The sequence below is a fragment of the Gavia stellata genome, chromosome 11 (genome assembly GCF_030936135.1).
Source record: "Gavia stellata isolate bGavSte3 chromosome 11, bGavSte3.hap2, whole genome shotgun sequence".
NCBI lineage: Eukaryota > Metazoa > Chordata > Aves > Gaviiformes > Gaviidae > Gavia > Gavia stellata.
The window spans coordinates 23,440,382-23,453,567 of NC_082604.1; the positions used below are offsets into that span (position 1 = coordinate 23,440,382).

A 13,186-nucleotide genomic window follows, 5' to 3' on the forward strand; every position below is an offset into this window, starting at 1 on the left:
CTCAAAATGGTAGAATACATTTTCTTAAAAAGGTCTGCAAACATATTTACAAAAGTGTGACAGCAATAAATGCAGGCTTTTTATATTTTTACTGAACTTCCAAAGACTGACTGATATCCTAATTTTATTGGAAACCCGGTCCAAGGATGATACAAGAAATTAAATATCACACTCAGTTTTGCTTTCTTGTAGGCTACCATGGAAAACAAATCAAACCGATAAATATTTTAAAAAGAACAAACATATTCCATGAAGCATAATGAAGATATTCCAAAACCATTTCCTATATCTTTATTTTGTTTCAGCTTTAAAACATCTCTTGGTCTTTCTTAATGTTGTGTTAAAATGTGGGACACCATCTTACTTTTGGAAAGCCAGCTGCTGTAATGTAATTATAAGGTAGCCACTAAAATATCATTCACAGTATCTGCATCACAGGAATGGACTTTTTTTTTTCAAACAGGAGTGATAAAATTTGTGTTGTTGCCTTCATCTTTCACATTTTAAATACTGTTGGCTGACAGAAATAAAGTGTAGTGTCATGCTTGGTTTACCCAAATCATTTATTTTGTAACTAATAAAAGTAAACAATTACCAGATACTGTATATAGAGAGATATATAGATATATGGCCACAAATAAACTATAGTAGAAAGTTATTTTGGTTTTGATAAAGTTAAGAAAAGCACATAAAATCATATTTCATGAATATCTTGTTTTATGGCCATCAATATTTTTGTATTTTTTTGTTTTGTTTCATCAACATAGCAAAATACAATCTTCCTATTAAACAATAATTATCAGATGGCAGACAATTCTTTTTATTGGTTTACATTGGCAGGTCACAGTCTAAAAGCACAACCACATCAGGCAGAAATTGCACACAGACCGCCCTGGATTTTGAAGACTATTTTTTATGCTTCTACCAAAAGAGCTTAGTTTAAAACTGGGGACTGTAACACACACTAATAAAGTATATAGATTTCTTTTTTTTTTTAATAGCTAAATAAAATGACTGAAATTGCAGTACTTGATTTCACTTTCAGCTTCAGTTTTAACATTTGTGCTTGATGTTAGCAAACACGCTTTGAACTTCCTAGCAATTGTTTATGAAAGTTCCATCACCCCAATAAAACCCAGGTGATTTTTTTTCCCATCACGGAATACTGCAGATTTATTTCAATTAGGCCTGTTCCTTGGCTGGTTTTGGTGTTGATATTTGCATTTTTAACTTATTCCTGAAAACTAGGGGAGATTTACGTGTAACACTATGACATCATACAGTCACAGTGTCAGTATTTCTGTGAGAAATGATTGTAGGTGGGACTGGCCCATAAATATGCAGTTGTATTAGTTGTAGAAGGCGTGTTCATGTCTTCAAAAACCAGACTAGTCTTAAGATATTACTCTTTATTTGAGACAGTTACCATTACTTCATTAAAAAATGACAAAACAGCAATAAACATTTTAGCTCTTTAATGAGCAAAGATCAGGTCTCTTAGCATTGGAATAATATTCGTTATCCAGATTATCTTTATTTCACTCAGTGACCAGTAATATGGCCAAGAAGTACAAAGTAATTTTCCATCAAGTAGTATACAATTTTTGTGTGTAATAAGCTTTCATTCTTGAAAAAGAGTAACTGAAAAGAAATGTTTCTGTTACTGCAGTTAGTTTGTCAGAGAAAGTTCTTCGCATTATCTTACAAACTATCAAAATTGCTAGTAATTTGAAAAAATGTAAAAAAAAATCACATAACTTTAGTCTAATAGAAATATAGTACAGGTAAGAGAGAAAGTATTTATCAGGGATGTGCTCTTAAGTCCATCTCAATTATTTCTTTTATATAAATGTACATCTGATTACATATACAAACATTTTGAATATAATTACTGGAAAGCAACAGGGGAATGAAAAATTTTTTGTGATTTTAGAACATTCATTTCAAATCACACAAACATATCTAGTATTCAGATTGAAAAATTTCCAGTTGTTGGCTCTCTCCCCGTTCTTACATACCCTCTTTTTCCACACTGTTGCCATCTGGTCTAGAGAATTCATTTGAATGGCAAAGCCAATGTATAGCAAAAAGGGAATTAACTTTATATTAAAGTATTATAAGTAAACTTTGTAACATGCAACATGAGTTTAAACAATAAACTGAAAGGTGTAATCAGAGCAGTGATATTGGGGCATTTTTATATTGCAAAATATAATTGCAATTAAATTTTTGGACACACTTTACCTTCCCAATTTGAACTAAATATATTGTAACTAAATCACAGCAAATTATAAATCCTTCATCAAAGGAGATTCCATTAAAGTTATAGTTATGTTAAAGTTAGAAATTATTTAGGTGGAACGGAAAAAGAACAATAATACAGATTTTTCGTCTGGGATTCGTATCAGCGAGGATTCACCACTGTATACCTAGAATGCCATAAATACTTTCAAGAACTGTTGCAATTTCTTCTATTTCTGAAGCTACCATGAAATATTTTACTGTCATTACTTTTGCCCCTTTAAAAAAACTTCTTTAGATTGTGCCAATTGATGGAGAAAGCTTCTATTAAAAACTCCAATGGGATGAGAAGAATTTTAATTACGGCTTAATCAGCAGCACAGCCACCAAGCATATAAATTATCATGCACATCGTGCTAAAAATATCCAGTTTCCTTTATTCCCACAACTTTTATACTGACAGCACTTATGTGATAATGTTGTACCTGCCAGGGTGTAAAACTTTGACTGGCAGATTTCAGCATGAGCCCCTTTCTAAGGCCTTAACAGCATTGGTGCTTTGTGTACTTATTCAAATATGTAAATATGGTCTACACAAGAAAACAGGTCCAAATAAAAATTGGTGAAAATTATCTGACATTCCATTAGTGTGTCCCTTGTGCATATTTATAGGTTTTTAAAATTTTCAGTCATAGTTCTTTCCTGTTTGTGTTGCACATGCCTAATTCCATTATGTAACTTAAATCTTCAAAAAATTAATACTTGAATGTGAATGAAAAAGTATCATTCAGGACAACTGCTTTCAAGCAATTGCAAACAGTTGGGTTTTTTTGTTTTTTTCTTTTGTTTGTTCTGTTTGTTTGTTTCTTAAGTTCATTTGATATATGTACAATTCATTTTTTTCAAAACCCCAAAAGTTCTTGATATGTATATTCACATAATATTCCTCCATATTTAAATAGTAAGAGTCTTGTAGGTTGAAAGCCAAGTAATCTTCAGTAATATCACCTACTGTAATCCATCAAAAAATAAAGTTTGTTTCGTCTTGTCTGGCTATACCCTGGTTGTTGAGTGTGAATGGGGGTGGGGATGAGGATGGGGCAGAGTATTGTTCTGTCCTCCAGTAAATGTATTGAATGTGTGTAGGGGTTGAATCCCTGGTATAGTGTTGGGGATCATTGTGATGGTGTTGGGTGTCATTAAGGGAATATCATCAGGAGACCTTCTCATAGCTAGCGTGTAGTCTGGGGGACAGGCGGTCCTAAGAACCACCTCATGTGGATGGATGGACTCACATTCATGATCCAAGTCAGTGTGCTTCATTTGGAGGGACATTATCTCCTCTTCTTGTGCATGGGTAAGATCATTGGTAGTAGTACGTTGTGGGCTACATCTCCTATGAACATCATGTCTCCGCTTGTCTTTTTTGTAGTACAATGCTGCAAAGGCCAAAATGTTCAGGAACAGCAAAGATGCACCAACTGCAATAGTAACACTCAATTCTGTTGAATAGTCCCTTTGATCCACCGAAAATGGGCTTGGTTGTTGTTTGGGATCATCTTGTTTGGCTGTAGGAAAGGCTGAAGTAACAGAAACAGAATTTTTCCTTGTTGGTCTGAAAGTATTATCAGTTGATGGCACTTTAGTTGTGGTAGAGGTATACTGTGAAATGTCGTTAAGATTGTGCAGATGAGGTACCAGTTCCAACCAAAGGTTCACTTTATTGGCCCGGTAATGTTCTTTAACTCGTGGTTTTAATCCAATGTGAAGATACAGTTGGTCTTTCTGAGAATATCTGGTCCATGCTACTTCTTCAAAACGATTTGGTTTTGTATGGATGAATTTTGTATCTTGTGGCACTGGTTGATTTGGGTCACTAAAAAAAAAAATCTCCAATGTTACAGAGTATTTCAAAAGGAATTATAGAATTAACATAATTAAGATTTTATACTTAATGTTCAAGTCTGCCTTTGGACAGAGCAGAATGCTATTTCCTAAAATTACAGGCCTTAATAATGTTGATTAGAAACAGCATTATGCAAACGAACCTTTCTTTTACATAGACTTCAGTGACTTCCCTAGTTCCCCAAAATGCTGGTATCTCTCACACTGAAATCTTTTGCTGCTGAGGACAGATTGCCAGCAATGTGGTAATGCGGACAAATGTCTATGAGAGACCAGTGCAAGAGGACATTAAGTTTTGCTTTTCTTTTTTAGTAACATAAAGCTCACTAAGTTCAGGATTTCAGTTCATATGCAGTATCTGCGTCCTTCCAGAGGTGAAAGACCATGGTAGGACATAACTCAGTATAACACGTTGTGGCTTAGAGTCCAATGGCTGAAGGTAGAAAAGTGTTTTGAATTACCGGTAAAAGAAGAATTCATGAAAATGACATAATTTTACAAGTCTAAAGTCACATATTTTATGGTCAGAAGTGTCAATTTGAAACAAAATACATTATTAAAATAAGCTGTATTATATTTGATGCAATATGTATATAATTTTCTGTCTCATGGGATGAAAATATTATCAGTGCTGGGGTAAAGTCAGTTACTAATGTAACCATTTTTAACTATACACATATGTTAAATGCTTAGTTTTGCACTTTTCTGGGGATCCCTTAATTATTTTTGTGTACAAAGTATATTTTTAATTTCTTCACACAGAATGTTCGCAAAGATGTTTTTTCCCTCTTTTTGCTAGAATGTGTAAATGAGCTGAGGGACTTTGCAATAAACATAAATATCCAACCCAATTCTTAATCTCTTATTCATCCTACAAGTACAGAGCCATTCCCAAGAGAGATAACCAAGGGAAAGCACTGCATCGTTATATCCTCAGTTTGTATACAAGATTATTCATTATCTGGTACTCACCCAGTTTTTGCAAAGTTTGTCCAATACGTCATCACCACCGCACTTAGCATGACATCATTTTTGGAGAAATTACAAGGAAATAATTCAGTAGGACCAATCATGGGGATTCCTAGTACGTAAGGAACCTCATCTCCATGGGCTGCATCTGCCCATGCAGGTACCTGATCCGTCTGGCAATGATGGTAGAAGGCATAGAAATACGTAGGCGATCCAAAATTTGAGTGAAGATCTGCTGTAGCCACTGCTGGTGCAACCCACTGGTGATCAGTAAACAAAGCCAGCAGTGTTTTCCTTCTGGTCTCAGGATTGTGTCGATCTGCCCAGTCCGTGTACATAAATTTAATAGTTTCCCTCAATATATCTTTGCCTTCAGGGTATCCGTATAAGTTATCGACAAAATTAGAAACTGCAAAGTCAAAATCACTAGCTGATATGCCATCTTCACTATCCACAATATTTTCAACAAATTTTAACCCTTCCCCTTGGTTAACTCCCAACATGATGTCATAATTGAGGAACTCTCCTTGTTCCATCAATATCTGAGGATCATCTGGTATCACATCACCATCAATTACGGGTCCAAAGGCTATATGGTATCTTGCTGGTTGAATATCCTGGTCGACAAGTTCTCTATAAGGCTTCTTCTGTAGACATTCTACCAATTCTACAGTGTCTGACATGTTGCAACCAACTTTTGTAGCCAACATCCTGGCGTATTTTGCAGGCTGAAAACTAACTGCCCAGCTGGAGAGAGCTGTTCCGCTTTGAGCTATTGCTCTTTGAAAAAGTCCTGTGGGGAGAAATATTTAAAAACTACTGAAGTGACCTTGAAACAGCTACATACTTGAAAGATTCAAAAGACTTCTTTGAAGCAATAGAAAACTTTAACAGAAGAGATACTTGAATCTTAATAGTACTTAAATACACAAGATGGTGAGATCTGACTGTCATTGTACCTACAGGTAATGTATACAAAATAAATGCAATATGCGCAGAAATTGAAGCAAATGATTCTACCTCAATGTAGTCCAGCTGAGGAACAGATTTTCAACAGAAACTCAGGAAGAAAAAGAAGTGGCATTACCTTATGTAGGATAACACTATTAGGTTGGAAGAAATTCCTAAAGTTAAAGCAATTTATAGGTTGGAGGAAAAGCCAACAAGTCTCTGAAATGGATTGAATTTCTGGATATTGTTCAAGCCACCAGCAGCATGCGTGCAACAACTAGGTATTAAATAAGCCTAATATACTGCTTTTTTATGTTTTGTTTGGGATTAAACTTGGTTTGAGAGGTGCAGTGCTTTTGAATTGTATATCATAGCAAAAGTTTATATTCTGGAGTAATAGATGAGAAGGTACTAGGCAGCTATTAAAGTTCTAAGTGTCTAAGAGTCAAGATCCTTTCTTGTAAGGAGTTTTTTTAATGAAGGTTTATAGTCATCACACTTACATAAAAAGGGAAATGATATATTTCACACTATTTAGCTTTGTAATTCAGAGATTTAAACTTACGTTCGGGTAGTCATTTAGGGGAGAGAGAGAGTATGATCTGGCGCTGCATATAAACTTGTAGGAAATCCCAAAGAATTCAGTGCAATTAATTTGAATTTATGCTGATTTAACTAGCACTCTGGACCAGGAATTATACTCATAGAAATAACAAAATATGTTTAAATTGACATTTTCCTCTCCCTTCTGTAAACATCTTTGAGCATATCATGGATGAAAGCCTCACCCCCTTGTAGTCAATGAATCAATCCAATTTTTTTGCTATTGACTTTAATGTAATCAAAACTCCACCCTTGTTTTGATAATTCTTGTGCTCCCTTTGCGTTGGGGCCTTGCCTTTTCCCGCTCCCCTTGGGAAGGATAGTTTGGGTTCTGAAAGACATTTTCAGTCTGAATCTTGCACAAAATAATGCTCTTCTCTCATGTCAGAAACTTAGACTATGTTTAGGTAACTGTGACCTTTCTGGTTTTTTGCATTTTCATGGAAGTGCATCTAGTCCATTTCAGTAGCACATCTTTTGCACTAATTACTGGAAAATATTTTATGCTTGAACCCTACCTCCTATAGCTCACTGTGGGTAATACAAAATGGTCTATAGTACATATACGTTATGCTGATTTAAGATATATGGGTCAAAATTTGGTTTTACTTATCCTGATAGGCACCTGGAGTAATTCCACTGACTTTGGTAGCGTCACTTAGGGACTGGAAGTGACATCTGGCCTCACTCACTTGATTTTGCTAAGAATTTATCTTTGGTCCAATGCTTGATGAATAGCTAGGTACTCCCACTAAAGGAACTGGAGTTAAGGTGCTCAGCTTACCTCAGAATTTTATTCCAATAATGCAAAATATGGCTTTTACTTTGGTAAGTAACATATTTCTATTGATAAATAACTTCCACATAGCCTCTGAATCAAGTCAGAGACATGCCTTTACAGCCTCTACTGCAGTACCAGATACCAGACCCTGTACACTCAGAAGTTAGTTGGAATCAGTTGCTGGCAGGAAACATTTTACAAGCTTCTGAGGAATTTTAAAATCATTCTAGACTGTATTAGGTCCAAATCCAAAAGTCTTAAAATCAGATAGGGACTGAAAAATGTAAACTCAAGCCTCTTCTTACATTTATGAGAAGTCATATCCAAGATACTATTTCCTTGCAAGATATGAGTAAAAAATAAGAAAGAACTTGAGCTATAAAGCAGGTAAAAATATATTTATGTGTTTACAGGGTCAGATATTGAGCTAGTATAAATCAGCTCAAAGTCAGTGGAATTACCGCAGAGGATCCAGGCGTTGTAATAAATGTAACTAAATGACAAAACGGAATTTTCACAAAGATGTATTTCACGATACTTCATAATGTTTCTTTCTTTGCATATTGTGTAAATCTATTTTTATTGCTTTATTAAATATCTCTGAACAAGGACAGAAAGTGTAAGCTACGTATTAAGAAAATGCTGATATAAACACTATGGCTTGCTAAGTGCTACACAAACATTAAACGTTGGATTAAGTAGAAGTGGTCAAGTCCTCTGGCCATAAAGTTATCATAGGAAATGAAACTATACATCCCTCCTTCCACTGAAGAATGCTTATGGAAATATTCCTCCTCTCAAACCATTTGGTGAAAAATGAACAACAGTAGGAAAAATTGTTTTCATTCTGTCACACAATTCCTGGCAGAAACTGGTACCACACAGAATGGAGAACTACATTGTTATCTGATAATGTGTATGATTATTATAGCTTATGAGCTTCAGACTGATGGAAAGAAGATTTAAATGTTCAATGGACCGTATCGCTTTGTGACTCCTACTCAAGTCTCACCAGAGTAAATAATAATAATTTACATATATTCTTCTACATTTTCAGAGCACTTTCTAAAGATGGGTGCTGTTCTGCCCACTTGCAGATGGGCAGCTATGAACAGCATCATCTTGAAACAGGCTGAACGCTTCCTCTCAACTACCAAGGGATCCTTTCAAAGGGAAATGAAGGAAGCAAAGAGAGCATCCGAATTTACAGCCTATGAAAGAGACTGGTTAATAATGTGAAACAAAAGTTTTTTTGAAAATGTTAAGATATTTGAATGTTTGAAAACTTGAAAAAACTTTTCTTATTTGAAGCTGACCAATTTTTATTTTAATACTTCTTTTTAATGGCAGGTCTAAACATCCTCAAATGAAACATAACATAAATGGGGTGTGGCATATTGTTCTCTTTAATCCAAATTTCAACAAAGTATGTTTTTGTTTTCTTATGAAAGAAATCCTCAAAAACTTACTTTTACAGTTGTATTTTAACTATACATCTGTAAGCCCTTTGCAGTCCCCTCCCGAATCCTTTGATCTGCTATGTTGGCAAATTACAGCATCAGTTTCCCCAAAAAATTCTACTCCTGGAAGAATTCTGGCCAAATTAGGCCAGACAGGATAGTGTTTGGATATGACAGGCTAAAATTTGCTGATAAGAGGCAACACATGACTGTCCAGATATTGTAAATGTGGCATTTTGTATTAATGTCATGTTACATCAAGAAGATCAAGATTAAGATCAAGTAAGAGTTCGGGGAGGATAAACCAGGTCTCTTCATTCAACCTTAAACTAAATCCTCTATGACAAAAGTTATTTTGGGGAGTTCTGATGAAAAAAGATGGTGCAATGTGACCCTCAGACTACAGTGTAATGAGGTAATGCTTACATCTTGTTCTTATAGGCCAGTTTGTAAATATGTCCTATTTAACTGCAGGTAGTTATGGAAAAAAAAATTTACATTAAAAATCAAATTGTGGAAATAGACTAGAATTTAAACCACAGTCTATTTTCCACTAGACTTTTCTTGTAAAAGCTGTATTTTTCTCTCATTTAAAATAATGTAAAGGACTGTTCTAAAGTATCTGTCACTTCTATTCACCTCAGTGGGCTCTTCATCATGACTTTGGGTAAATGCAACTCTTCTAATGTCAGTGGAATTATTTTTTTATGACCGGCCAATTAGTCCCCCATGGAGATACAGCAATATACATTAATGGAGGAACGTATGCACAGGGCACAGTGTGATGTCCCTGTTAAAACTAAACAATACAGATACAAATGTGTGAAAACAGTGAGACAAAAGGAATGTGATCAATAAGCAATAGCCATGCAAATGAGAGAGATTGTGTGGAACTGTGGTGCAAAAATCGTAGGAAAAAAAATTGGGTGCCTCAAACAGCATGGTTTTAATTTCCTGCTGTCTGCCTCAACTAGAGAGAAAAGGTGTTAGTTATGGAATAGGAAAAAACATCTAGAAGAAAATCCATTTGCAACTTGGATGCTTTGACAATTTTGGATCATGCATGCAAAACATTCAACCATTCTTTTATTAGATGACAGCAAGTGAAGTTCATGCAGTTTCAGACAAAAGATTTCTGAACTAGGTACTTGCTTCCTTCACACAAAATAATAGTTTTAAGCATTTCAGCTGTTAGCCTGAGAAGAGAAACTGTGTCATTTTAGTTTTCTTTAAATTCTGCACCTCATGAGAAACTAAACATGCCTTTCATGACTGTCTGAATATAGACGACCTCATCTACTGTGAGCATGACTGACTGGTTTTCCAAAAAGGACACCCTTAGGTAGGAGAGAAAAGAGACAAAAATGATGCACTGAGAAAATGCTGTTCAGAAGTCTGCTATAAAGTGTTTCTACAAAGCTCCATAGGAAAAAGAAGAAAGTGACCCAAAATTTAAACATGCACAGAAGAGCTGAGGGAGAAGGAGGCTTGTACAGCCTTTAAAAAGTTTGCTTAATATTGAGCTGAACTCAACAGTTCATAGGAACAAAGAGAATATACAGAGCATCACATAGTACTAATGGTGGTGGCATGCAGACACCAAAATTGTCAAAATTTGCAACCTGCATAATACCTTTGGTTGAATTGCTCCAACGGTTACCTTCAGAATAATGGGATAAAGTCAACAGATTGACGCATGAACCGCCTGCACCAGATCCAAAAACAGTTATTCTTAATGGGTCACCACCAAAGAACCCAATATTTTCACTAGTCCATCGCAAAGCTTGAATTAGATCAAGGAGGCCATAGTTTCCTTTTGCTGCTTGGTCCCCAGTGCTCAAAAATCCTGCAGGTGTAAATGAAAAAAGAAAGGGTTAGCAAGTGCTCTTCTGAGCAATCATGTTGCAATCTTCTAAGTAAGATTTCAAAAGTATATGCCATTAAATATTATGCAACTACATAATTTTCCACATTCACTGGATAACAGCTTGCAATTTTGCCCTCTTCCTGAAACAAATTATTTGGTATTCACTCTTTTGACCATGATATATTAACGTAGGAAAGAATGAAGATACATCCCAGGCAAAATACTCGTCTAAGTCTTAACAAGCCACAATGTATTACTCCCAAAGACTTTGTGTTGATTGTACTAAGTTTAAGAGTAAAGGACTAGCAAACAGATATGCTGCAGTCATCTTGTAAGTGATTTGGTCAACTGTGTATTGCACTTCTGTACTTAGATGCAGCCATGACCTTTGCGCATGCCTGAGAGGCAACAGTTACACTTCTCTGTAGAATGTGTTTGGTTATGTCCTGGCAACACAAGCTGGGTTGAACCATGCGAGCAGCTCTCAACTCCCTGAGCTCCGTCCCACAGTCATTAACCTGAGCTGACTGAATCTACATTAAATGGATAAAGACAATTTAAGCTGTTTCTATGACCCCTTAACATCAAAATGATAAGAGCGCGGGGTAATCTGGAGAGCACAAGAATTCCTTCCTTTTATTCATACTGGAAGAAAAACGGTGGAACATGTCGGGTGCAGGTGCAGGAACAACTGTTTTACACTTTACTCCCAACAGTATACTCGTATTTAGTATTGCTGTTACTCTTGTCGTTAGAGCCTACTGACTCTAAAAGGTAGACAATAAAAACTTTGAAGAAAGTCTCTGTTGAGAAAAGACATTGCTCTGCTTTTGGATCCCATTTGTTGACATTTTCCATTTTCTCAGCTTAATAAACAAATGTTTAAATAATACCAGCATTATGAAGTAGCCCAGTACCTCCGTTTGCATATCAAACTGATTTAATGCTCACTAAATCGACAGTGTAACTGTTTTTCAGTACATGCTTTGTAGAGAAATGCAACCATTACAACAATTATTTCCACATTAATTAGATATTAGCGGGTCTTCTAGTCTCGTCGAAGTTCTACTGATTTAACTCTCTTGAGTGCAGACAGCCTACTCAATAGAAGTTTACAGTAGTTTTTCAGACAAATGGCTCTCAAAGGAGTCCTACTGTTTCATTATGACAATAAAAGCAGCTTTTGAGACATTTCTAAGAAAGACACGTGTGCGTATGCAGATATAAAGTAAGGATTTAACAAGAATACAGATAGGTGCATGCATGTACCTATATTCGTGTGTATAATGAACCTGTCATTTGTTACTTTATTATTATTCTGATTTGACTTCAATGGCAAGCTTACATTTGGTATTCTGTTGTATGTGTAGACAATTATATTAACAGACCTTCTTTTCTGTAAACTGCATTGAAAGCTAATTGGCCTCGCTGCCTCCGTAGTTGAGCTATGCTCCGTTTAGGGCAAGCAGCTTTGTTTGTGTAGGTCAATCCTGATTTTTGTTACCATGGAGAGGGAACAGGAAAGTGGCATAAGGTGCCAGGCCAGCAATTCTCCCACTTCCAGACCTAATGTACCAAGTCTAATGGGCATACTTCATTCACTGTAGCACTGTAGTAAATTGTTACTCTGATACTAGACTTTAAAATAACCACTATTCTACAACTAAGACCTGCCACATTTACTACTTAACTGCATAAAAAAGCAAAGTAGTATCACTACCATAGAAAAAAAAACCACCTTGATATTCAGGGAAGGCCCAGAAAGGAAGTTATAGATATAATTAATTCATTCTCATTTTGCTATTACAGCTCAATACTGAGTTGAGATGAATACGATGTTCTTTTACTCTGCTTCACGCTCTTTCGTTTTCTTCTGCGTAGCCGGAGGGGCTGGTGTGCATGCCAATGTGAAAGGATGGCCCCAGTATAGTCCCTCCTGCACAGAAGCATTTATTCCTGTCTTCATGCTCCAGTAAAATGTTGTCCCCGTAAATAGTTTTTAAGGACACAGAGAGGTGATGTCTTTGAATCTATAATAGCAAATTAAATGAAAGCTTCCTAACCAGTCTCACTGCCTTTGTCAGCCTGCTTGGAGTTGAGGGATGGTACCAGTGACTGTAACAAAATTAAAATGTAGGAATTTATGGGAACTACAGGATCCTGTGGCTGCACATGCTGGGAAAGTCTTGCCCTTTCTTTGTGCAAGTATATGACTTTAGAAAATCAGTGACAAATCAGTTCATCATATTAAGCACATAAGTGACTGCACTGGTTTAAGGGCTTAGAGGAATGATTGACACTGGCGGTCCCTGAAATACAGGCAGGAAGGAGATGAAAGCAGTTAGAGCAGTTACCAAAATTGTGCCCTAAACAAGTCCCTCTTTGCTTTTTCCCCTTTCCCTGACTTGC

General features: G+C 36.0%; 1 protein-coding gene across 8 annotated transcripts in view; it reads right to left on the minus strand.

Annotated features, from left to right (window-relative positions):
- Positions 1-3,294: 3,294 nt before the first annotated feature.
- The window catches only part of NLGN1 (neuroligin 1), a 312,118-nt gene continuing 302,226 nt past the window's right edge, over positions 3,295-13,186 (minus strand). For 5 of the 8 annotated variants that reach the window (XM_059822463.1, XM_059822462.1, XM_059822461.1 and 2 more), the window contains 3 exons: positions 10,571-10,756; positions 5,119-5,908; positions 3,295-4,117 (listed from right to left, as the gene is read on the minus strand). In XM_059822463.1, coding sequence (XP_059678446.1) covers positions 3,295-4,117; positions 5,119-5,908; positions 10,571-10,756 — 1,799 coding nt within the window. Of the gene's footprint in view, positions 4,118-5,118; positions 5,909-10,543; positions 10,757-13,186 lie in introns of all 8 variants that reach the window. The other 3 variants (XM_059822460.1, XM_059822457.1, XM_059822458.1) reach the window with 1 other exon arrangement.